General features: G+C 40.9%; 10 protein-coding genes across 10 annotated transcripts; 7 read left to right on the top strand and 3 right to left on the bottom strand.

Moving 5' to 3' along the window:
* Positions 1-725: 725 nt before the first annotated feature.
* Positions 726-1445, bottom strand: EAF01_012028 (uncharacterized protein; the record flags this gene model as incomplete). The annotated part of the gene is made up of 1 exon (XM_038920286.1): positions 726-1445. One exon carries the CDS (start codon positions 1443-1445, stop codon positions 726-728), a length of 720 nt encoding a protein of 239 aa, XP_038764251.1.
* Positions 1446-5161: 3716 nt separating this feature from the next.
* On the bottom strand, positions 5162-8455 carry EAF01_012029 (uncharacterized protein). The gene is made up of 3 exons (XM_038920287.1): positions 7466-8455; positions 6833-7412; positions 5162-6784 (listed from the first exon to the last, which is right to left on the bottom strand). Exons 1-3 carry the CDS (start codon positions 7533-7535, stop codon positions 5539-5541), a joined length of 1896 nt encoding a protein of 631 aa, XP_038764252.1. The 5' UTR covers positions 7536-8455; the 3' UTR covers positions 5162-5538.
* A 1767-nt stretch (positions 8456-10222) lies between these two features.
* Positions 10223-11424, top strand: EAF01_012030 (uncharacterized protein; the record flags this gene model as incomplete). The annotated part of the gene is made up of 4 exons (XM_038920288.1): positions 10223-10401; positions 10448-11098; positions 11181-11295; positions 11380-11424. The coding sequence occupies 4 exons, from the start codon at positions 10223-10225 to the stop codon at positions 11422-11424; spliced, it is 990 nt and encodes a 329-aa protein (XP_038764253.1).
* A 978-nt stretch (positions 11425-12402) lies between these two features.
* Positions 12403-13437, top strand: EAF01_012031 (uncharacterized protein; the record flags this gene model as incomplete). Its single annotated transcript, XM_038920289.1, has 2 exons — positions 12403-12459; positions 12520-13437. The coding sequence occupies 2 exons, from the start codon at positions 12403-12405 to the stop codon at positions 13435-13437; spliced, it is 975 nt and encodes a 324-aa protein (XP_038764254.1).
* A 2727-nt stretch (positions 13438-16164) lies between these two features.
* Positions 16165-16654, top strand: EAF01_012032 (uncharacterized protein; the record flags this gene model as incomplete). The annotated part of the gene is made up of 2 exons (XM_038920290.1): positions 16165-16408; positions 16467-16654. 2 exons carry the CDS (start codon positions 16165-16167, stop codon positions 16652-16654), a joined length of 432 nt encoding a protein of 143 aa, XP_038764255.1.
* Positions 16655-17611: 957 nt separating this feature from the next.
* Positions 17612-18235, top strand: EAF01_012033 (uncharacterized protein; the record flags this gene model as incomplete). The annotated part of the gene is made up of 2 exons (XM_038920291.1): positions 17612-18050; positions 18111-18235. The coding sequence occupies 2 exons, from the start codon at positions 17612-17614 to the stop codon at positions 18233-18235; spliced, it is 564 nt and encodes a 187-aa protein (XP_038764256.1).
* A 517-nt stretch (positions 18236-18752) lies between these two features.
* On the top strand, positions 18753-19210 carry EAF01_012034 (uncharacterized protein; the record flags this gene model as incomplete). Its single annotated transcript, XM_038920292.1, has 2 exons — positions 18753-18981; positions 19035-19210. 2 exons carry the CDS (start codon positions 18753-18755, stop codon positions 19208-19210), a joined length of 405 nt encoding a protein of 134 aa, XP_038764257.1.
* A 2492-nt stretch (positions 19211-21702) lies between these two features.
* EAF01_012035 (uncharacterized protein) lies at positions 21703-21992 on the top strand (the record flags this gene model as incomplete). Its single annotated transcript, XM_038920293.1, has 2 exons — positions 21703-21746; positions 21809-21992. 2 exons carry the CDS (start codon positions 21703-21705, stop codon positions 21990-21992), a joined length of 228 nt encoding a protein of 75 aa, XP_038764258.1.
* Positions 21993-22740: 748 nt separating this feature from the next.
* EAF01_012036 (uncharacterized protein) lies at positions 22741-23820 on the bottom strand (the record flags this gene model as incomplete). The annotated part of the gene is made up of 1 exon (XM_038920294.1): positions 22741-23820. The coding sequence occupies one exon, from the start codon at positions 23818-23820 to the stop codon at positions 22741-22743; it is 1080 nt and encodes a 359-aa protein (XP_038764259.1).
* Positions 23821-24888: 1068 nt separating this feature from the next.
* EAF01_012037 (uncharacterized protein) lies at positions 24889-26360 on the top strand (the record flags this gene model as incomplete). The annotated part of the gene is made up of 3 exons (XM_038920295.1): positions 24889-25000; positions 25057-25392; positions 25453-26360. 3 exons carry the CDS (start codon positions 24889-24891, stop codon positions 26358-26360), a joined length of 1356 nt encoding a protein of 451 aa, XP_038764260.1.
* Positions 26361-26376: the final 16 nt, after the last annotated feature.

The following is a 26376-nucleotide window of genomic DNA, read 5'->3' on the forward strand; positions in this document are numbered from 1 at the left end:
GATGGATGATGAGATATGAGGCGGGGTTGTTGTTTTCGAATGTTTTCCTCTTCGTTACCAATGGGCAATCTGGCGTCTAGGTTTTATGAGCTTTTGATCTGTGCTGCTTTTGAAAGCATTCTGCGATACGAGGAAAAGTGGATGGAAGGAATCTTTGGCTGGACTGGGGAATCAATGGGTGCTACGAATATTTTGTGCTCTTACTTTTTGGATTAGAAAGAAATTTATTACTTTGAAATAGACCGCGGATGAAATCCGTACAGGCCAATGGACATCCAGGGTTTTCGAAATCTCAAACATGTCCTTGTAAGTTTTCATACGCCAATTCTCGGCCCACATTTCAAAACCATGCCATCTTTGATGCTTACTTATGTTGCATCAAATATGCCCTACAAATTATGATAATGAAAATAACCAGGGCGATAGCAGAATCAAAATCTACAAATTTCCTCACCAATAGTTTCAATTTCAAAGTAAGGCACCTTGGATGAAGAATGAGTTTGAGATTAAAAATTAATGATGATTAAAATATTCCTGTGCAATGGTCCTCCCACTGATGTTTTGCAGATATGCTTACTAACAGAAATTAACAGATTTAACTTGTGTCCATCTTGTGAGATACGTTTATCTTTCTTCACTGGCACCATCTATCCATCTTTCCCTCCTTCTCATCCGTCTAAGCTCAGTCCCGAGATATCCACGTCGCCGCATTCTGTGGCCGGCTCCTACTTCCTCAAATCCTGCAATTCAATATTAATCCCTTGATCCTGGGTGACCCCCCTCGATATCATCAAGGTATCGTACTGATTAGTTGCCGAAAAGAATCTTTTTATAATATCATCAACAGTATCGATGTGCAACTTTGTACCAAAAACATCCTGGCTCCAGCAATTATTGAGAATTTCAAGACCACTTCCCTTCTTGGTTATTCTTAATTTACCACGCCTGTTCCCCGGGTACGAGAAAAATGTCAACAGGGCCGATTTTGCTCTATTTCTTTCGGATTCGGGAGTTGGATAGTATTGGATTGTGTCTTCGGAGATTGGTGTAATAGGCTGGGTAATCGTTAGATCTACGTCTGGGTGAAAGAAGTCGGGAAACTTTTCCAGTGACTCTTCAAGTATGCCTGGTTCTGAATCGGTTTCACTTGAGTTTTCGGGGAGTTTTGGGATAATCTCGGCTTCGGGTTCCTTCTCAGATGCCATCGGAGTATTGTCCTTGGATGGTAGTGAGAGAGATTTATTGATGACCGAGTCTTCTTCCATGGCAGGCTTCTTCTCGCTCGATACCAAACCATTTTCGGGATGTGGTGGTCGAAAGGTAGCCCGGAGGGCTTGTCGCTCCATACGTGGTCCTGGTCTCATGATTTCCTTGCCTCGCTTTGCGACTGTTATATTTTCAATCACCCTTCCAGACATCGGATTGTGCATTCTACGAAGAGTCATGACGTCGGAGTGTTCAATCTCGAGATGATAGAAATCGTTGGGGTAGTGAGTCGTTCAGTATCTGAAATGTAGTTCTTATATATATAGTAGATTGAATAGATGATCTGAATTTGATGAAATGTATCGAGCGATGGTTTGATAAATTTTCTTGAGAAAGGTTGTGACAGTACGGATGATGAAACATTTTATTCACATTAGAAAGGTAGAGCTGACCTAAAAGCCGTAGTACATTCTAGTACACATTTAGTACGCAAATTAACTACAACGAGAATCACAGATAGCTATCTTCTACGAATATCGGGTCACAGGAAATTTCAGCGAATGAGTACTGAGTTGTGGTTGAAGAAAGGTGGGACCACCCCCTTAGTAAATACGTTAGAAGGTCTCTAGAAGGCACTAACCAGCCAAAGGCCGCATATCATTCAAAAATGGCCTAAGACAACTAGTCTTAGATAGAATTACATCATTATCGTTGTCAGAAACTTTTTTTTCACTGTGACGATGTGCTAGGGATTTGAGGCTGCTATTGTGATATCTTGTCATCGCCTAATTCAGGGGAGGCGGCTGATAAAGGGAACTGATAGAGTTTGTCGAACACTGGCAACAATATCGATCAATACCCATTGTCATAATTTATTGTTCAGAGACTGTACAACGAAACAAAGCATACGATAAATTTAAGCCTGTAAAGAAATAGAGTTTGGATTGTGAAAATCACCTGTCAAGCGTAATGCTTAATATGCGACTAACTTACGCTTTCATAGAGGAACATCTCCGGACACACGTATCGCTTAAGATGCCGAATAAGATATCAGACACTGTGAGATTGATAGAGGATGGGGTTCATAAGCGCAGATGGGATAATGTTGTAAGAAAATGGTACTTGGGATCTATGTATATATCATAAATACTGTTGTGCAAATCCTGATCAAAAGGATATATGTATTCGAAAATTCTAGATTGATTGAGGATGAAAAAGCAGTAATTACGCTTTGGTTGCACTCCAATAATCAAAATCCTCTGTCACTATAATCTACATCAAACTCCTTTCAATTTTATAAACCGACTCATTTTGCCTCTCAAATTTACTCGAAATTCCCACAACATGTCCTACAAATCCCCGGTCATGACTTGAAACGCGCGACTACATATCGACGAGTCTTAATTTGGAGTGGGAAGTCGCTCTGATATCGATCTACTTAATTGCAACAAAAATGATACAACAACATTGATGAATTTATACTAGTCACTTTCCGTGATACTGCTCAACTACCATCTTACGATTCGAGTAATCTAACACCAAATTCTCAGATGTAATTATGGTATGCGACTAAAACAAGAGATGGTATGCTTCCATGATCCATGTTTGTAACAGAGTCCAAAAGATTGTGACTTGATTATTGTTCCCTCGAGGCCTTTTATATAGTTCTTAGGTTTCTCTTACAGTCAAAATGGAAAGATGAATTCTTTGATGTAGGCACTTCCGAACAGGAGCCCAAGACTGATGCCTGTTGAGTATAAATTTGTGTTACTATTCATTTCTTGTTTGTTAATAAAGATAAAATGATCAAAATAATGGGTCAAATGGGAGATTGTTAGCCGTGCCCCGAATAGCCAGGTATACATAGAGTTCCCATTGAGATGAGTTGTTGAAGTGTATAATGATTTGTAAGATGCCTACACATACTTTTACGGGAGAAGCGTATGAGTTGTATTGCTGTCGATGTTGGCATGAGGAAGTATTAAAATGACAGCGATAATGATACAGCATGTCAAATGATGACAATGAAATTACATCAAGCAACAAAGTTTATGTAAAAACAGCATCATAACTTGAATGCACAATGGGAAAGTGTGCAGAATCCTAACATTCCATTTGAATTCGAAGTAGTGGCTCCCTCAATGATCGCCACTTGTGGGACAAGTAAAGGTAACCAAAGGCGAGAATAGAACTCGGCGAGATACTTATGCTAATTCCAAAAGCCCTAAGTATAACTTATGATAACATCTTAATCCCAATATGAAACACCCCGGATCCACAAGATTGCTTTAGAAGTATTCACCGAATCCTCTGATCTCTCTTATGTAAGTATTAAAGTATCAGATGGGATGATTATTCAATCTCATATCCGCACTACCAGATGCTTATAAAAGCATCATGCTTTGCAGGTGTGATATCAAAGGAGTCGTTGGGTGTAGAGGATATCACTTTGAATATAAAACTTCCGAGTCTTTCATCCAGACAATCTGTGAACATAAACCTAAATTTCTTTACGAAAATGCTTAGATTCATTAAACGGTAATAACTTATTCAATCCGAACCGCTGCAAACGACAGAGATAAATAACGATAATAAAAATACTGTCATCTCGTTAACTCAATATAACCCGCACGCAACCCAGAGTGCAGACACTCTACCAAAGATCAAAGATCTTCAACACCAACTACCTGAGTCCCAGATTTCATCACACTCCACCTGAATGAAAACATACCATGACCTCTTATCACACTGCACCTAAAAACCAAGCCGAGAAAACACTCAAATTCATATATGAAGCGGCATACCTTTGTAGGTACACACAAGCTATCTCGAGCGATAGCCTAGTAACACGAATCCGCATTTATACAACGAACTTACGCGACGTCAGAGATGAAGAGAATTCACATTTTACATTTAGCTTTTCCTCGGCGTGGAATTCAGCGGGGAAAATGAAGGTTTGTATGTATGTGGTTGGGTTTTCCTCACTTTCTATCTCTATTTTTATCTCTATCTCTTGCAACGGCTGCAGCTGCAGCTGCGGCATCAAAATTTGAGCTGATAGTATATGGAGTGACGGAGTCGCTACACAGGAAGAACTTTTGATGGGAATTGATTGGCTTGCAAAGCTAGCTTCGGTATAATCTCACGTGAAAATCTGGATAACTGTCTCTTATCTTGAGAAGTATTTTCTCGGGAACCTAGAGAACGAAGATATTTGCATAGTGTTGAGAGTGAAAAGGAGGAAAGATAGGATGGATAGAGGTGGTGATGGTGATGGTGATGGTGATTGTGATGGTGATGGTGATGGTGATTGTAATGGTGATGTTGACAGTAATAGTAATAATACCTAGAAACGAAGCGAAGGGGTAATGATGGTTGCTTCTCGCTACCATTCCAAATTATCATCATCATCACTACTTCCTCACTTCCTTACTTCCTCGCTTCCTCACTCCCTCACCCTCCCATCCTACCGCAATATTCAACAAATCACCTCTCCCCTTTGTATGTATACCACCCACCACTCACCCACCACTCACTAACTCATATACCACCTACCTCTCCCCCCACATCATCAAACCTACCCCCCAAACTTACACTTACACGGAAAGAAAGAAACCCATCTTATTACACCATACCATGACCATAATTCTAGTCTGCTGGCTTATCAACGCTCATCTTATCATTCCCAGAGATAGTAGTGAAGCAGTAGGTATCTGATATTCCATCCCCCTCTCCTCCCTCCCCCTTCCCCTCAACCGATATCTCAAATCGTCACAAACTCGTTCTGCCCAGATATCTTATCAATCTCCATTTATACCCAAAGTATTCAATGTCCAGCATCTCTATCCAATAAAAGATAACTATGAACATGCACACAGACTAACAACCTTGACAGCTCCAACCACTCAAATTCACATCACACAAGCACCAGAAGCAATCTATCAAGGAACCTCTATCGGCAAGAAAAATTCATAAATTCGAATTATAAATAAACTTTAAATCTTAAAGAAAAAAACAAACTATTTACTTGTATATCAAAAATATTTCCATGCAGGAGGACGTATCACTCCAATCCACTCGCATCTATTTCATCGGTATGGTAACCCCCCATTCATCCGATTTCATTCCAGTCATCCCCATAGAAGCATAAAAAACAAAAAGGTATCGCAGCAACCAATCGGTTGATTCCGAACTCCATCATAATCCATAATAAATCAATAGCTTGCTCATTCCTGTGTCCTCGTGCCGAACGCCGGTTTCCTTTCCAATTCATCATCTTCACCTGTATCATCAAGTCCATCAATTCACATGATCACACTCCGCCTGAATTCTCTATCTTCCGTAATTAGGTTTCCTCGCCATATTAACAACTGGCGGTGGTCCATCTTCCAAAGGATAAGGCGCTACAATGCCCGTTCCATTTCCAATAGGTCTTCTTTGCATGGCATTTCCAGGCCTCTCCCCATTAATCGGTGTCTTTGGTGGTACTGGCGGTGGACCTGAAACTCTCCTTGGGTTCCTTGGCGGCGGATCCGAGATTCTTACATCTGGTCTAGGATATTCATCCAAGCTCATGATTGCAATTTTATCAGATCCAGACGCTGTTCGATATTGTGATGGCGTTGGAGAACTGACTGTCAATCTGTCGCCATGATCTATTGGGTGATTCAAAGGAGATGAATGTGGTGAGGAATGATCTGGAGACGAGATTGGCGAAAAAGGATCATTTTTGATAGAACCAAGAGGAGCAACTTCGAGACTATCATGATGTCCGGATTCGTAACTTGGTCTCGGGGATGGTGTCCATGCTGCATTGCCGGAAAGAGGCGTCAAGGGAGGGACTTCAGCTGGGAGTTCCACAGCCAATGGATTAGCTTCTGGAACATCGGGTAAATTCTTGTAGCTTTCTCCCCTGTTACCCATCGATGGTACCCTCATGTGACCATTAGCTCTTTGAATTGCTCTGTGAATTTTTGACAACTTCACAGCTGCTTCGATATTCATTTTCTGAACATCACTTTTGCCGAGATATCTTCGCGTACCGGTACTGATATCTGCGAGACGGTTCCACTCATTCATACCAAATTCTCCTACACCGATCTCCACATTTAGTCGATAATAATTTTCAATATTGACACCTCGTTTGCTTAGATGTTCTTCCTTCATGTATTGATGTGTGATTTCACATCCCTCGATTTTGGCTATCAATCGTCTTTTTGCATCTGCGAATTCGCCCAAGAAACCTTCATACCACATATGTTGATTTTGATCGCTTCCTGGTGGTCTTTTTCCTGTTCCTATGCTGACAAACACACCAACATCTCGCCCGGGCCATTCATTGACTGTAGCTTCATCGAGAGCAAATGGCGCAGGATTATATTGACCAGCTCCTTCGTCTATAAACACTGATTGTCCGATTTGAATAGGTTTGAATGCGAGTCCTGTGGCTGATGTTGCTCTTCCTGCTTCCCAAATCTTACAATCATATTCGGGTGATGGCTCTTTTCGTGAATCGTAAGACCTTAGTATGGCCGGCGCGCCGCCTTTACGTGTACCTTTATAGATTGCCGTCACAGCCCTATTCTATGTTAGCTATTGCGTATTTGAGGCATCTAGTGTAACATACGTCTTGGTCCTTTCTGGGCGATTGTCATATAATCTGGCGTTAGGATTTCCCCACCTCGATGACATGTAAGGTTTATTTTGGTAGCTCGCGGGATTTCTATTACTGAAACTTGCGACACTAGCATTGCTTGAATGTCGTCTTGGTTCTGACCTCGCTGCCGGGCTGAAAGGACTAATCGGACTTCCGGGAAAGGCGGATGCTGGCGCGGACTTATCCCCATCATTTCCTTCCTTCTCAAATAATGTATGTTCTCGAACACATTCCTTGATCGCTTCCTCCAACTTTGAAGCCTTGAATAAAGTCGATCGATATGGTATGCCCGCAATTGTTTTGTCCGTTTCGAAAACTTTCCTAGTCATTCGTACATAAACTTCTTTACAAGTCTCCAAATCTAATCGCAACCTGCCAAGCATAATCGCGATTAAACCGCCTGTTCCCGTACCACATATTAAATCGAAATGGTCGGCAGGTTTTGGAATTTGATCTCGTCGGGGCGCTTTTCCTTCGATTTCGACATAGGTTCTATGCATGAGCTCTTGAATAATTATGAGCATAGAATATCCTCGTACACCACCTCCATCTGTATAGGCGTTAGTAAGTTGCGCGACAGGTTGAAGGGATTGTTTGCTCTACCTAGAGATAATATACGTAAAGGAGGACCTTTTGTAGTATCCTTCCTCCTGACCACACCAGTATCAACCATCGTAATCGTGAAGCTCTAGAGGAATACCTCGTCTGTCGTTGTTTCTTTTTCGTATCCTTTTTGTATGCTGTTGGTAGATGGGACACTTGCTAAGGTTATTGTTATTCCAGGTGAAGTGGGGATGCTGCAACGGAATAAACGAAGAAGGTTGGAGAGAAGTGGCGCAGCGGGATCTATTGTAGTGGTGATGATCACTGGGATTCTGGCTATCTTATCCGACAACGTTGGAAGGACAAACAAACGGTGACTAGATTTGTGCAGTGTATGTATTACTAGACTTGCTTTGCACCGTATCGTGTCGAAAGATGTTCAGATTCAAGAGCTCCAATGTGATATGGAGTTTTAATATCTGTTCACAGATTTTCTAAGTTTTTGAGTTTCGTGGATTCGCAAGCTCTCCCTTGACTTTAGAGAGAATAGTAGTAACGAACCCCTCCAAAGCGACGACAGTATGACCTAGGTAGTAACCTTACTCTTCTCTCTTAGCGATATCTTTACCGGGTCTTTGAATATACACTCGAGATACTGTGACGCGATTGTTGAAATCTTGGGCAGACCTTTCATAAAGCTATGGGCTAATAACTTAGGGGATCTTAAGGCTGTGAATCCTCGAAGTAACATTCAAGTAAACTTTTCCAACAAATGCCGAGCCGCCCGCGTGAAACATGTTTGGTCATTAAGTTTATCATTATCGTATCAAAGATTTTGACTGGTAGAAGTCACTGGAAGGTGGTCGGTCTAAGGTACTCGATGATTCTGTTCCATGGGGAAAAGTGCAGGGCAGCACATGAACTTCTCCTGACCATCAATTGCTCTTGTGTTTATGTAAGAAGCAAACATATAAACTTACTTTGAAGACATTTAACTCACCAAGGCTACCCGTACGTACATAGGACCGATTAGAGAAGAGATTGATGAGGAGTATCTTCGAATAGGTAAGCCTGCCTTTCTGGAAGTATCTAAACGGAAATCCTACAACGAGCTTCCTTCCTTTCTAGATGTTCGCCCGAAGTTACTCTCACAAGTCCACCACGACTACTTAGGACAAGATGCCCAAGATTCTCTTGCATAACACTTTTACATCATTGGTTCCTTTGATCTTGTCTAGATGACGTTTGAGTATAGATTTACTAGGTTTCTTCAGCTGGTTTGTACGCCAAGATTACGCTTTTAAGTGGATGATTAGGTGCAACTTGGAGTCCACACAATACCTTTGATTTGCAGCGAATGACATATCCGTATGTGCACTATGAGATGCCGAGAGTGCCTGATCCGAAAGCTATGAAATCTTAATTTACGGAGTACAATCAATTGTCTATGGCGAGTCTACAGAGTAAAAGTTCTCATCATGGAATTTCCATGCTGTCAATCGCCTAGCACATTGGTCTTGCGAGCCCTTGTCGATACTTCCTGAATGGAGAATCACAAACGATAGAAATGGCTCAGCTACGTCAAGTATGTCGTAATAGATCCAGGGTATCTATCAAAAGCTCAACAAAATCCTCGTGGAGCCATAAAGTATGCAATTCCGAAGTTGGATGCTGTTTACTCCTTACAAGATGGTAAACTACAAGAGGAGTTAGTTTTCTTAGCGGTGGAACCTGCATACCGGCCGGTACTTCACAATGCCACGAGGATTTCCGCACCAGATGCAGTGGCTGCTTCAACTTTCATATTTCAATACTGCACGGTTGGCTGCACGGTTGGGGAACGCCCTAGGTGTACAAGAATATAACGTCAGTGCAAGTATCAGAAACCCGTATAAAAGATCGTTTTATCAACTTCAAACATCATCACGAGTTTCCATCTATAGCTGCTTGAAGATCAAGGAACCAGAAGCTTTTCTCTCCATAATGAGATCGAATTTTCCATATTGTAGGTGTGAAACAAGATTTGTTCGTTTTTCGATCCGGATTAAATTCGCGATTTGTTCCCCTTCATTTCAAACCACGTCGTCGCTAGACGGTTTCACATCAATTACGATGATGTCGAAGTTAGGATATATACCTCCGGATCATTCGTACGGAACGAAGTACTTTATTCCTTCAAAACTGTGTATTTTAATACTCGACCGTCAAGACTTTCATCTTCTTGGACCCTGTGAAATTTAGCTGGATCCGAGGCACATTCAAAGGGTTTTGTTAAGGTCTGAGTACCACCATGTCTGAAGCTTATCGCTGAGACAGAATTTGTTTGTTCTTTCCGTGATATATTAGTAATCCCACTTGAAATCCTCACATATCATCTACAACATTCCTCATTTTGTAAGAATCTTCCATTCTCCTCAAACCCCAGATTCAATACATAATGATTTCTTATTGATCCCTCAGTTCGAATCTGAACTTCAACTCTCCGCCGTATTCTGATTGACGAATCAACCCTTGTGCCAAGAAGTTTTGGTCCGAGTCAAACTCCTGACCCCAATCATGACCGCCAAGTCAAACCTCAAAATGCTTCACAATACAATATTAGGATGAAATTCATCACAGCATTTGGCTTGGTAGTTTGATGGCCAGTTTAAGATATTGTCGAATTTCTAGGCGTTGTAAGTGATAATTACATTAAAAGATGATGAGTGCAATCATTTTATCGATTTTGGTTGAGTCTACTTCGACCTTTCTTTTCACTTCGATCTTTCTCTCCATTCATTTTCTTTCTCAGCGCTGGGCGTTTGCTTCACTCTCATCATGATTTTCACTCAAGATTTATTAGTTTTCTTATTCCTTTCTCTTCTCGCTCCCGTTGATGCTTTGCCTAAGAAAAATGCTGCTTCTTCCACAACTAGTACGACAAAGGCAGCCACCTCTGGCGGTATCACAACAGCATCGGATGGATCAATGATTTTAGATAAAACTGTTCAAATCAAGTAATTATATACCATTCTATTTCATATTTAAATACTAATCAAACAGTGGTTTGCCCATTCGCTACAAAATCAGTGCTCCAGCCAATATGTTCACCTCAGCATCTGGTGTAACTGGCGGTACAGCATCAGCCAATACCACCGGAACAGCGGGTCTCAACGTTCTCCTGCACGGAGATGGAGGAACATCCTTCTTCGATTTCCCTAATCAAGCGGTTCAGAATAATCTCATGGGCGTCGTTGTTCTCGCTCCCAATAAAAATATGTTCTGGGGAGGTGGATCAGGTCTTCAACGTACGGATGGCGTCGCACATGCTGCTGCGGTTAATTCACTCATTCAAACACAACTTTCAAAAGACGTAGCATTTGATAATACAAATGTCTTCTTCACGGGTGTTTCGGGGGGTTCGCTACTCCTTTCTGGATTTTTCATGCCGGCTTTCGGGGCGCAGTACAAGACGGGAGTTTTGCTGAATTGTGGCGGATTGACACCACAGGTGGCGGTTGTGGATCCGGATACATTGGTGAAAAACATGAAGATTCATTTTCAAAGTTCGAAAGACGAGTTGGCGTTGTTGCAACCGGCTATTCCGGATGCGGTTGCTGCGTATGAGAAATTGGCTACGGCGGCGGGAATGACGGCGGATCAAATTGGCAGCTTGCAGACAGTGGATAATACACCCAATGGAGGGGGTCATTGGTATGTTTTCTCTTAACGCCTGAACGAAATGGATAAAGTGGATATTGGGTTCCCGAGTCTAGCTAACGATTTGGGGATGTAGTGCATTCGATAATAAAAGCTTCGTATCAGGAGTTCAATTGATGGCCACGAATTATGCTAATGTCATGTCCGCGAATGCTTCGGGTCAGGTTACGGGAATTGGAAATGTTTTGAAGGTATGTTACTGTATTACTGAGCCCGGTGGTGCATCGATGCTCGAATGTCCAAGAAATGAAGACCCAAGCTAATGTGTATGATAGACGGTGGTGGGAAATGAAAAATTAACTTTTGTAACTGCTAATTGACGGATATGCGATTGAGGAATCAAGGGTAGAGCCCTTTGGTAGAGAGCAACGCAATGGGTGGGGAGTTCATGGATTGCAGGACAACTTTGTCTGTGTCGCCGCTGCTGAAAGAAAGGGTTTGACTTTGGCGTTTAAAGATATACCCAAAAATGAGGGCCCCGCATATTTATTGAGTCGGGGCTCCAAAAATCAATTTTCTTCTGATATTCCCAACCGTTCCTGCCTCTTTCATCACTTGCCTTTCGAGTGTAACACGCTAGTTCGTCATGGGTACATCAACGTGCTCATTCTCGAATCCTCTTTCTTTTCTTCATTGCGTAGCACGAATGCATTCTTTCGATCTCTGAGAATAACTATCATTTACAAGTACTCGAGTTATAAATTACGATTATTATACCATACTATCCATGCGGTACTGTTGCTTTTTTTCAAAGAATCACATTCAGCTCAGTGAGATGACGCATCGTACGGTGGGCATATGGAACGAGATATCAAAGTGAGTGGAGGTTTGAGGACCAGAAAATGATGGACTGACCTTTCGATCTTGATCCCTTACGGCCTACATTTACCTCATTCGTTGCCTTGTCGAAAGGTACCTATCGGGACATCGATCATGTGAACCCAAGAAGGCGCTGTACTCGTTGGCGAGAGGCTAGCGCTTCCCTATATAAGTACTAGCTTTCCACTGTTGGTAATGATCAAAAACGATTACAACAACAATAGACTAGGGTACTTTACACTTATCAACCAAGTTGATACCAACAGTACCTTAAACTTCGACAAAATCTGGTCTTCAAGGTCAAGAATTCCTCTATTTAGTACATTCCCCTCCAGTGTATCATTCTTCGATTGCGCCCTTGAGGATAATCGAAGGCTTATCACTCATTGACGTAACCTACATACAGGCATCCATCTTCCGATCTCTTGGTCCATTCATTAGGCAATAACCACTTTCCAAGCTCAACTGTCTTTATCATGATGGACAATGATCACAAACACTCTCGGGAGATTCGGCAAAAATCTACAACATGGAAGGTATGTATGTCTTTTCATGTTTATTATTCGACGAGATATCTAAGACTAAAGACTCTACAGGCAAAAGTTGGATCAATAGGACACTCGTGTCAGAAAAAGAAGTCCTTGAAACGAACTCAATCGAGTGCCAAAAAGGCAGCCACTCCCATCGATTCTTGTCTTACACAGGGGGATAATGACGAACTCGAAAATCAATGCGGCACAATATTTCATCCATTTTCAAGACTTCCCATTGAGCTACGTCTAAAAATATGGAAAATGAGCTGGGAAAGTCGCAATATTGGAATCGTCACGAGGATTGATTACGTTCCAACCGGACATGGGACCGTAACTGACGTCAAGAGACTCGCGTCACCACCCCCTACGATGTCAGTCAATCGAGAAAGTCGAGCAGAAACGCTACTGCACTATAAGCCCTTGAATCTCGCGCCGTTAGCCCTTGGACATTTAGTTTCACAATTCTATTTCAATTATGAGCTCGATACCCTGGCTGTTTATATGGTTGGTGTCACTAAGTGGTACGGTTCCAAGCTTTATCCAACCCATGCAGGAATTACAAGAAACTTCTTCAATACGGCAGCTGCATTGCGAAATATCAGATCTTTACTTGTGATTCCATATGGGGTGTATGGCTACTATCAGGTGGTTTTATCTGAACATCACGAAGTCCACACCAACCATGCTTCTGCTCACTCTTACCTATATGAATTGATTCTTCTAGCCGATTCATTTCTCGAGGGAATCACTTACAATTCGCCGAATCGTCAGAGTAAATTGATTCCCTTTGGTTATACACCACTCATACCCGGCCATTTAAACCCCGTTGGACAGCAATTTGCTCAACATATCCTCGTTGACCCCAGTTCTTGGGAAGATACCAAGAGTAGTTCTTATGGAATGTTCCGGTTACCGGGAGGTCAAGGGATGTTCAATTGGAAATCATGGCTCATCAAGAAGTTTAGATTGAAGCTTCGGTAGTCAATACGACTGAAAGTATTACTGTAGGAATATGACTATTTAATTGGGTCGATTTTGACTCCATAATAATTATTTTACATCGCTGCCATTTTTTCAATCGCTCTTCTTGATATTCCACATTCAGTCGTGATACTTCCAAATATTCATCCATCAAGTGCTGCTCCGAGTAAACTTAATATTCTCCACACGAAGAGTTCCTCTAGAACTCAACAACCGTGTGCACTCAAACCTTTACACCCGCTTTTATTGATTTTTACTTACAGAACCAGCAAGCAATCCTCGAGCTTTTGCTTTACTCTTTTCACAACCTGGATCAACTTTCTCCGGAAAAGCTGTGTTAGTCTGATGCAAAGTCCTCGATCTCTGATCGTGCTTAGAGCTTGTATCTGGCGTCGAATTGTGAACAAGATGGAAGCTTCTGGTATTCGCCCAAGAGGCTCTTAGAGCCAACTCTAAATAAGTCTTATTTTTGTTATAGAAATATTTGATGGGGAAGATACCTCGTCTCGATATTCTCCACCAGGGAATAGCGCTGTCAACATCAAATTATCTGAACAGCGCAGCGGGTCCAGATGTGGGGGAGAACATTTTTCTTTAAATTCTCGTGGACAAAAATTTCGTTCCCCCACAGCACAATTGTTCAAGCATTTCCCATCAAGTGTATTGAATTGCTACATAACACCTCCATTACTATTCGGAACTCCGTGTAAAAGTATGCAGGGATGTACTAGAAACATCACCTCAAAGAGCAAAAGAAATTGCAACTGCCGTGAATCGAACACGAACCTCCACCTTGGAAGGGTGGAATCCTAACCATTGGACCACAGAAGCTATGATATTGTTGTTGAACAAATTGACGAATTTTAAATATCTACAATTGAAGAATAAATGTGGATGGTGTGTGGGCTGTAGTGGAAAGTGGGTGGAGTGGAGTGGAGATTGATTTGGGAAGCGAATGATGATGGGTACGGTGACCGAGTTTGATGTTGTGTTGTGAAAACTTCCAAGAACTCTCCACTTGTTACATGTGAGAATTGTGATATAAATGAATACGTTTTATTTTGTGATTTGATTGGTATTGAAAATCATTTTATGTCTTAAACCCTTTTTTTGAAATCGTACAGTGGACTGTATTATTGACATGATCCCATTGTCGTATGATCGAGTTCCCCTATTGAAATGCGGAATAGAGATATCTAGTCGTCGCTTGCTACTTGGTAAGGTTAAGCGAAAGGGGCGATTGTTAATGGTGGGTTAGATGGTCGTTTTATATTAATTGAAATGCCTTAGATACGTCAATCATAGGTATTCAAAGCGAACTTATCTGTTTTGAGTCTTATTCCTAGCCTTCTCGATTTGTTTTCTCATCGTTAAAAACCTAGATAGGATACAATCTAGTGGACGAGTGTCTTTAAGAGACCCTCGAACCTTAAGATTGAGTGGGATAGGATATTTACAATTTATCCCCTCTTTCGTCCAAGATCCGAAATATCGATGGACTCTAATTCATAACCTATGAAATACTTTTCTAAATCTTATAAGGCATATATTACGATGACGGCTTCCTATTACATGAAACCTGGCGGACCGGAAGTACGCTCAAAGACAGATCCCCCATCGATTATCGTAACTCCAACAAAGACTCCTGCTCATGGTTCCAGTTCGGGCAATGAAATTGTGAGATTCTATAATAAGTATACTAAATCACTTATTAATATCTTAGTAATTAAGAGATATATTGATAATTAATATAACTATATATAATATAATTTTATATTATAAAATTATATTATTATATCTCTTATCAAATCGGTTTATAATAGAATGAGTGAGATGGAATTATATGGAAGATTGTTAATGAACCGGATTAAATCGACTGGTTGTACTTCCTTTTTATGATATAAATGATTTTATAAGATTCGATTTAAATCAATTTTACTTATAAGTATGGAAACTATTAGAATTTGATTATAAACTATATAAGCCTAGGATATTCTTTAAAGAAAACCTCAAAAAAGTAAGCAAATTCACATCAATTCAAACTCTTTCTTATAATTTGACTTCAATTCAACTCTCATACTATATATTCGATTTGTTTCTAAAGCTAAAGTGATTAGATCTTCCACTAATACTAGAATACTAATATTGTTATTATTATTCTAGAGCTAACCTTCAAGAGGAATGGTAGCTGCGAATTTGGTGCTGATGGTTTATTTGTCTGTTTTCGGAGTTTTAAATGGAATGGGATTTTTATTTTGTGATTAGACGAACGGATTGAGAATGGAGGATAATGGTTAGATCGGAGATTGCTAGGACGTTTTATCGTTAGGAGGATTGCAGAAGTGTACAACTAGAGCCTGAAACTTTTATTCTTTATGAATACTTCTAGCTTATGACCATCGTACTGGATCTTTCAACAAATACTCAGTAGAAGTATCTATTAATAGATGGTATGATAATACTTGAAAGATGAGTACCATCGAATCACAATACCCAGTCATTAGTTATTGGGAGTGAATGTTGAAGAATTGGATGACTAGAAAATGTCGAGTCACATAATATTTTTGGTAACACAGGTTTCATTATTTGTACAAAAGAATCTGGGAAGTCATCAAGAAAACTGATTCCAAAGAAACAAAGCGCATGCAAACCCTTCAATCATAGAATTATTACACTTGGCGATAAAGCTGACCACAAGTCGTCCTTTGTGAATTTCCAAAATCAGATATGATCTCCTCACGCTACAACAGAATCATCATCCTTTTCACCCTACTCATCTTTACTTTCGCAAACATTGCTCAAGGAACGTTCTCTATCAGTCTGCCTCAGATAATTACAAGCGAAGGTCTAGCCAATCAAACTCCAGTCAATCCAACTGGAACAAGCAGTTCTCACCTCCTCTCCCACTTTTCACACAGTTCCAGTACCACTACTTGGACATCCGCATCCTCAACCTATACTCAAACTCTGCGTAAGTGTTCATTTACTCTTCTATTATATGAGGAGTCACTAATCAATACCTCTTCCAGCTGGTTGCTGCTTTCGGAGCAATGGAATTCCAGGATCATGCGAGACTCAATCCACGTGTAAACCCCAAAGAGGAAGTCCAGCAACGTCAACTACAGTACCGACTTCAAATCCTACCATATTCGCAACTTCGAGTCCTAATCCAAGTCCAAGCCCAAGTCATAGTTCAGGACAGCGGAGCGTGCAGTGAGATACCTCTCTACTGCGATCATTGGCTATGTTGGGATTGATTTCGATGGTAATGAATTATTTGTGTTTTTGATATTGATATTGACAGGGGACGAACCTGGTGCATTGCGAATAGAAAGTTATATGTGGGAAACACTAGAAATTGTCTGCTCACAGATAGAGAGAAGATTATCTATGGATGAGCTTATTATTGTATGGTAATCGTAATGCCTGGCTTTTGAATAAAACACACAATTGAATGGTAGAGAGCTCAGTGTTTGAAAATTGTTGTGGGCTCGAAGCGTGGATTGGCGCTTGGAATTTACTGTAATGTGAATGTGGCATGGAAAAGTTCACAGATGTGTATTTTGTCAGGTTTAAGGCCACTCTAAAGTCACTGGACCCCCTCATTGATCCACCGGAGGATGCATTCATGCAAATTAAAACATAAAAATCAAACGCTACACCTTAAAAGTGAATCTAATCAAGAAGTCGAAGTCCCAGTAAAAAGTTTGGGTAGGAAAAACTTAGCCGTAGAAAGACCTAAATGACATCAGATACAATGAATGAGAAGGTATACGGTATCTAATAGTCCGCACTAGCAGACATATCACAAGCTTCTACTGTTAGAAAGCTGTATGGTAACTAAAAACCTTTAGAATGTATTAGAATTTACTGGATGGCTCAATTTCTTTCGGAAGTGAAAAGTTTCAGGCCCCTGGACGCAAATTTGGACCGTAGATACCCTCGTGGAAAAATTCACTATAATCATATCACTAATGAACTTCTAAGCGACTTAGGTATATATATTACAGAACAAAAAGCTTCTTAACTTGTACCTGACAACTTTCAATTCTTCCCTTCAAATACCACAGTTGATCCATCGACAAAACCTTGTCGACAGAATAATCAACTGAACATACGGATATCAGTATAAATAACACCCATCAATCACCAACTACAATTTCAGATCATAATCATGGTTTACGCAAGTTTCAAAAACGCGATTTTCCTGTTCATTATTTTCAAACTCGCCTTTCTCTCAGTCGCACAGAGCTTGACCCCGATTCCTCTACCAGAGGCTGTAGTAACCACTTTAGATTTCTCAAGTGACTTCACAGATAGTCAGATTGCTGGATCTTCTAGAACTCTAATCACCAGTTTGGTCATTATTACGGGTGGATTCGAGCCCACTGTCACCCTCACAATTGTGGCTCCTGCACCAACTTCCACCGTCTCTTACAGTTCGACTTCAACTTCTACCTCTATTCTGACCTTCACCTCGTCTCCTGACCCTGTCTCAACATCAAAATCTACCACCGTCACTGCCGCTTCGTCTTCCGCTTCTGTTCCGAATTCGGTCCCGATCACTGGCTCTAGCTCAACTTCCACTTTCACCACCGGTACACAGACCAAGAGTAAGTTTTTAACAGCCATTACAAGGATCAGTTTGAAAATTGCTAATTGAATTAATTTAGGCAACCCTAGCAACACCGCAAGTCCAAATCAGAGCTTGGGACTAAAAAGCATGGATTCTGACTGCCTCTTGATAGTGGTTACAATCGTTTTGGGATTGCTTGTCATTCTGGAATTCTTCATTTAATGTAATCAAGGTAGATCGATGTGTTCATTTGAGGCGAGAAGATTTTATGAGCTATCATGTTGGGAGATGAGCGTTGATGGAGGACCTGATGCTGTAAGATGAATATGTAAATTCCTAAAAATATATTTCCTTTGAATTTTTCATAATATAAAGGATGAATACTATGATAGTATGTGATTCATTGGCATCTGTATGACTGCGTGTATGATTTGGTCTCTGACTACCTTTCACATCGTATCATATCGTGAAAGTGACTCCTAAATATCGAGTGCATGAATCATACCAAAGATAGATGACTCAAGGTTCCCAGAAACGTACACATCAAAAGTATCCCACATGTCTCTCGAAATTCCCTCAACACTGCAATCTAATATTTTATTCATCAAACATCGCATCTTAAAAAGAACCTGTCTCAACAAGCATCACTCGCAAGATACATTGTCTCACACGAAGGTATTTAATCCACTTCTAGCAAAGGTAACTTACAGATACCTTCACAAGAGAACACTTCGTCATCATGATCTTCTCACGCGTCCACATTCTCATCATTTTTCAACTATTCCTCATCTTCACGCTCACTAACTCAGCATCAGTGAAAGGGGGATGGTCGAAGACGACGAAACACAATTCATTAAAATCCTGTGTCTATCAAACACCTGCCGGCTTTGCCGACAACCCCGTTGCAACTAAATCGAAGTATACCGCCACAGTCACTTCTGGCACTACTGTTTCTACTCCAGTTTATGGTAAGGAATCATTCATCCACTTCAAAGCATAGATAACTAATGAAGATCTTTAGATGGCTGTTGTTTCTTGGATAATCCCCCAAAGGAATGTCCCCCTGAAAAATGTGAAGGAGCATGCACTGTGAAGCCGAAAGATGGCAAGAAGAGCTCTGCACAAAGAGGCGTGGAGAAAAGCGAGAGGGTATTGGAGTCTGGATTCCTTGCAGCTATGATATTGTTTCTATTTTGAGATAAATTAGGGTCATGAATGGATATTTGAGGGAATAATAACATGGTATATTACTGCTGATACAGGGCTATACACATGTCTATTTGTCGTAGCACCAGTGGGTGCGGGTCATGGGAATTTAATAGCCTGATTTCGTATTCTTCGAGTACACGTACATAAAAATGGCAATATGAGCACAGTCAAAAGTTTGCATATCTGAGCTCAGAATTTCCTACCTACAGAATTAGAATTGAATCGTAGCCAAGGTGTCACAATTTGTGCCTCGATAAAACTGCTTAGGCGATGGCTGTGATATTAAACGACATGCAATGACCACACACATAAATATATTAGATTCGACGCATGCAATAAAGATAGGAAGGGAATAATTACTGGAAGTGCGACAGCACCCTCAATGACAAACATCAAGTCTCTGTATCACCCCTTCAAGCATCTTTTTTATCAATCTTTTGACCTTCTTACACTTGATAAATGCCAATGTCATTCTAAATCTTCTCACCATGTATAAGAGTCTCCATCGAAGCAAGGAAACCGAAGAATATTTAGCGAATGAGTAGCGAGCCATCAGCTATTACCGGGACACTATACCATTGATGCATGACTTGGTACTTCTATCAATAGAAGTAAGTTTGAATTTAACCGAGAAAGTACTTTATACTAGTATTTTGGTGTACATTTGTGAGTTAAAATAATGTACGTTGATTTGTAGACGTTACAGGGTTTTCAGTGACCAACTTTTGTGGCTTACTGCATGGCTTGGATGTGGAGCATGTTCTTGTGATAGTTGCTTCTGCAATTAACCTTGTAGGATAAAAGGCAGTAAATACAAACTTTGAAGTATTCTTCGATTATCACTAACAAGAATGGATAGAAATACGATGGTAATATGTCAAAATTGTTACAAGCTTCTAGTGCAAGTTGGCATCCAAGCCCATGTGAGATAGCGCACAAAGCCCTGTAAATTACTGAGAACCCTTTAGAACGGGCAAACAAGCTGCATTGAATGTAGTACACACCCAATGTAGCATTGAAGCTAGGAAATACCGAATGAGAATATCAAAAATGATGAAATTGAGGTTGGAAATGTAATATTCGCCAAATAAACAAAAACTCAACGGTATTCAATGCGAAGATGATACCCACAGCTCAACTCCAAGGACTTTGCGCCAGCTATAGTAATCCAGTCTTCCCCTCTTCGAAAGTGCGACCATGTGGCTTTGACATCCTTGTAATCATCACGGTACCTAAGGTAACCTCCGTCTATCTTCTCCGTCTATCTTCAGGTATTTTTGGGATTTTCGGCATGCATATGAAGACAAATTTTGTCGACACGTCTTAAGTCAAAACATCTGCGAAAGAGAAACTCCTCGACTGCGAGACTCTGCAGCCACTTCCACGCCCGATTCATCGTACCGAAGCATTCGCCACTGCGTACGTGTGCGAAGTTCTTCATTGCGGCGATGTCTGACTTTGGTGTGTAAGATATGTCATGAGATCTCTATCATTATGTATTCACTTGAAGCAGGAAATCACATAGAAGATCGTCACACGTCAAAAAACAAGCGAGGACTCACATGAGATTTTACAGTAGTGAATCTGATTCGCAGACGTAATGTATTTAGAACTACTACTCATACCGTGTACACTCTTATTTATTTCACCCAAGGGTTCACCACATTCGGTTTAATAAGTGGCGGTGTCTTGCGAACAGTCTGAAACCAATTTTCTGAATCACCAAATCTCATTCGCCGCAAAGTTTGGCGTCGATACCATTTATTCAAAATTTTGTCAGAGATCATTCAAAAAGCGACTGTTTACCCGTCTGTTTTTATAACAAGCAAGTGATGTTTTCTGTGCCCTAGAAGAGGTTCCGCTCCGTAAAGGTTGCTCATGTTGGCGGAAACAATAGACCTCATAATATGAACCCCGAGAACAAGTTGACGGCGAAGAGATGCAAGAAGCTTTCAGGTCAGGCTCTGGCTAATGAGCTCGAAAAAAGAAATTTCCCATGTGTGGAAGAGAGAACACTTCTCCGAGCTTTTTAATGTTCCCAGAACTCCCTATCGAGATACGAAACAAGATCTGGAAATACTGCTTTCGCGGTCGCAATGTTGAAGTCTGTGTAGATTCTGATGTTTCGGTGGAATAAGATGCGTGCTTGAGACTGAAGTCCGTCATCATCCATCTCAAAATTTTCAATGTCGCACAATCACAGAGTCCAATAACTCTTTTCGTCAACCACGAAAGTCGAATCGAGACACTTAGATACTACTCCAACCTGCTACCAGGTGTCTCGACTTCCCAATCTATTTCCACTACCAGAAAGATTCATTTGCTCTTCATCAGTACTGCTCAGGGCATAATATTCATGGATGCAGATGCAACGTCATGGAGCAACTCTCATGGGGAATTATGTACCTAATTGATAATTCCTCCTCGGTACTGTTGAGCCCAATCAAATCATTGATATTTCCGACTTGCTTCGTGGCATGATGAATCCCCACCGTCCACAACCACAAGGGAACACCTACAGCACGTTCGTTGAACCGCTCCTTACTGAATTCGATTCTTTGCAAGAGATTATATTATAATCATAAGTGGTAAGCCGCAGAGAAAGTCCCGATGCTCTGGATTTGACGACTCAATCGAAGTGCAACATCTGGAGAACTGTCTCACTCATACACTCGAAGCTGAAATGGAAAGAAATCCCTCATTTCAGATTCCAGAAGTCACTATCTACACCGAACCTTTTCTTCTTCCTATGTTTCGCGATGAGATGTAGCAAACATATGAATCCCGAGTCTATGAGAATTACGATTTGAAGGAGACTGTAGATTGGTTTGATTCTAAATATTGACAGGAGATATAGACAGATCAGTTGTAGAGATGTAAATAGTTTTCAGAGAAATAATACATCATCAAAACAATTGCTTGAATGAAATCTTGTCTCGGAGGGTTTTTCTTAGAGCGGTGATTTGCATCAAAATGAATTTCATCCTACCTTATGCCTAGTTTCGATACAAGTCTGATAACTCATTTGAATACCAGAAAGTGTTTCCCAAAGTTCCCACTGCTTGTTTTTTCGTCCAGAAGATATTGGCTTCTAATTCTTCATGCTGCTTCGCCCTATCATTCTGAACTCAAGGGTTTGATGCGGTTAGTAGGACATTAACATTCTTTGTTTCTGCGGAAAATTTGAAATGACATAATTAGTACAGGTCAGTTGTCTGCTCAAGGTATCACAAATCAATAAAAAGGTTTCGAATAACATCGAAATGATAGAAGCAACGAAAAAATCTGTGGTTCACATATTGCTTGTAGAATCTAGCGTGAGAAATGAGAGCAGCTTGAGCGAGAGAAAATAGCATTGTCTGAAAAAGCTTCAAGAGATTGAGAATAGAGATAGCTATGGCTAATTTGGCTGCATGATTGTGCTGGTCCAACAGACTAAAACCATGCCCGATAATATGTGAAAGAGCCACCAGCAGAGACTTGATGAAGAAGAGCCATATTCCGCTCTGGCAACAAGATTAAAGGAACGCTTTTTCATCGGATACCTCACCTGCCTGCTTACGCTGAAGTATCAACCACTCTACCAAAAACTCGGCACTGATGACTTTATCCTTTAGTCCCTCCATGAGCTTTACATCGAGCGCCTCGGTCATAATCTGTCGAATCTTAGTCGAACTAACACCATTTGATGCACTGTGTTGTGAGGCACGAAATTGTATCATCGGCTTCCCAGGAATGGTCAAGGCCTGACATGTCCACAAGAATCCGGCCCCATCGTCGATGATCTCCTCTATCCCATCAGACTTCTCCGTATCTCTCTCCCATTTTGTACAACCTGGTAAATCTCTTGGAATCTTCTCTGTCTTCGGATCAAAGAAGTCAACTGGCCTCCTTGCATTAATGATAAGAAATTCATCAACCGGACCCCATTCCTGCAAGTTTCCCGGATGTACATGTGGCGCGCTTTCCACCGTCAACTTATCCCCACCCAGAAGTCCTACCAACTTAACGGCATAGCCAGATTCCGAAATCAAATCAGTTGTCGCCCGTAAAACCTTAATGTGATTATCCATGTCTCCCACCAAGAGCTGAAGCCATCCAGATGCAACGAGTTGAGAAATCTCTGGGACTTTGTAGAAAATTTCGTAGCGGAAATTTTGTGGAAGGACAATATCACCCCATTTCTTCTTTCTGCCTTTGACAATCGAACCAGGATCCACGAAGAGGAACATAGTGGTGATACCGAGTTGCTCGCGACGCTCCGAAAAATAGCGGATCGTGGCTAGATGACCTTGGTGGGGTGGGTTGAAAGAGCCTGGATAGAGAAGGATATTGTTTCTGGCATTTGATTTGAGAATTGGCCATGAGATCGAGCTATTGTGCGGAATAATATTGCAATCGCTTTCTGAGATGGGTGAAAAGAGGCATGCTGGGGTCTCTCCTGTATTGAAAGAACTTTCCAAGGCTTTTTGTAAAAAGGGCTCAATGGTGCTTGGTGGAACTTGATCAACATTTTTCGTAACTGCAGAAACTTTTGGATTTGTATCTTCAGCTGCAACCTGATGATCGAAGAAGGAGTCATTGGTAGTGGTAGCCATAACGAATGTTTACCTCTAAAAATTCTGGAAGATTGGTGGAAAACGTTAGGTTGGAATGGTTGGAGGCTGCATACTTCGAAAGTGATCAAATTTAGTTGATATTTTTATACCAGACCTCTCAGTAGTTCGTTTTGAAAGACCAGTGAACCCAGATCTGCTCTCTATCACTTTGTAAGATTTGAATTTTACATTGGTTTTTCTAATTTGTTGTCCTGTATTTGGAGGAATTGTAATTGTGGTGAATTAGGATCTAGAGTGAAGTAAAGCTGAGTCTATTAGCGCCGGTAACTCTTTTTGACTGGCCGTTTCTTTTTTGCAAATTTCGTGAAGAAAAAGTACTGATGAGTGGGAGCTCGCATTCTTTACCTAATCTAATTTTTTTAGAGCAGATTACCATGCGATCTACTCTTGTCTACTGGTCAAAGCAACATACCAGATCCTTTAACCAACTTGAGTTTGCTGGTCAGCCTTTAGCTTCTCTTATCACAATCTTTGTGTATATTCAATATTATCTAGACAAAAGAAAGTGAATGGCACATTCTCGCACCGCTTATGGACATCACCCCAAAATATATTCAAGGAGTCAAAGACCAGAAATTGAGACTTTATGAGACATTTACGTCTTCGGAAAGGGGTTTTTTTTTTCATTTCCAAATGTGAATCACTATAAGAGGGGTTGCAAATATGGAAACATCGATTGTTTGATTTGGAGATCTTATAAAGTGAGCTGCTAGTGTCAAATATAGTGTGAATTTGATGCACACAGAAAGAGAATCACGGGTATTCAAATCCATGTAAAAATCTCTATTGGGTAATAAGAGGCTCGAGAAGTATCAGAATACAGCAGATGCAGTGAATCTATGTTCTTATATGATTGACCCCATCCTCTTCAGTGAATACTCGAGCTCGCTTGTCCTCAAGATCATTAACAAAACCATCTTTGGTCATAAAGTTGACCAAGGTTGATTTCAAGAAACTCAAAATACTCTAGAGGGTTGAATTCCAGATATTTCCTAACGCAAGGATAAGTATCAAACTATTTAGCAAACAAACGCTTACATCTCCGAGATGTTGAAAGACGACATTAAATCTCGATTTACCAAGTCCCTGGGACTTGGAAAAGCTTTCGTGGCCCTCTCCAGAACTTCTTCTCTCACTGTAGCCAGTATCAAGAAGAAATGTAAGTTATTTTTTCCAAGCTAAATGATAAATTCTTAACCGTTACTACTTCCACAGTCAAACCAGGTGTAAAGACCTCACATTTACCCAACAGGGCAAAAGACAATCTACCCAGTGAGGCAAAAGACAAGAAGCAGAAAAAGCCCACCCTAGCAAAAAATAAACAATCCAAGAAGAAAGCTAACAAGAAGAATTCTAATCAAAAGAAGTCGGACAAGAGGAGGTCTGAGAAGAGAAAGAAGGTGGATGACAAGAAATCAACGAAGGATAAGCGAACCTTCAATGTACCTAAGTGTGGATCGAAAGTACGTATGGAAAAGAGAACAAGATCTAGCAAAGTAAAGAAGGTGGTAAACTTGCCAAAAGTCTCTTACATGAAATTGAAAAACTTCTGTAAGTAGAATCATTCTGCTCCCCATCTCACAGAGATTTTTTAACAATGATTTCCTATAGTGAAACCAATTCGCGTTTATTTTTATTACACATACTTGTACCAGCGATTGGGGAATCCAAAATATCCCCTTTATGATAAAGAGTCCTTTCCTTGGACAAAAGAAGGACGAGAACAACAACTTGGACTGACTGGATTCAAGTTTTTTCACAAACTTCCGAAGGAGATCCGATCTATGATATGGAGAGCAACATTTAACACTCGCATTGTCGTAGTGGAAGTTAATATTGCAATGGATACCGAAATTCGAAAGATGAAACTTGTTGGAGCACACATGACCATCCCACTCGCTTTGAGCGTTTGCCGAGAAAGTCGAGCTGAAGCACTTTTGTGGTACAAAGATCTGGTCCCCGAACATGTTAGGCCCATATACTTTCATCCTACGCTTGATTCCTTCGCAATCAGAGCAATGAAGGTTGCTCGTAATGCAAACCCGAAGAAAAGATGGGCAGAAGTCACTCACTTCGTCAAAGATATTCTGTACTTCCTGGGTTATATGGGTTCGCTATATCAACAAATTCCGAAGTTCGTTCGATGCATCACTATCCCGAGGGCATGCTGGAGTGACGATCGATATTGGGATACGAGAATGCAGTTGGCATGGAATGAAGGTTGGGGCTATCAGGGATTGAAGGAGATTGTCGTCTTAGAATTCCGTGACAACACAGGCAAACATCTCAAGCATGAGAAGTTTCTTGAAAGTTACTTTGAAATCATAACGAGGACGCATCCTGACTGCGTTGTGCCAAGAATTCGAATTATTCTAGATCGTTTGGGCCACTTGCCTTACACTAGTCAGTCATTCCCTGCGATTATGGGGGAGGGAAGGTATGAGGATATTGATGCAAATCATGGCGGCCTTCGTAGGTGCAATTCATGTTGGGTTAAGTGGTTTGAGTCGGATTTCTGAGCAAGAATAGACGTAG

The sequence above is a fragment of the Botrytis porri genome (genome assembly GCF_014898465.1).
Source record: "Botrytis porri strain MUCL 3234 chromosome Unknown BPOR_029, whole genome shotgun sequence".
Lineage (NCBI taxonomy): Eukaryota > Fungi > Ascomycota > Leotiomycetes > Helotiales > Sclerotiniaceae > Botrytis > Botrytis porri.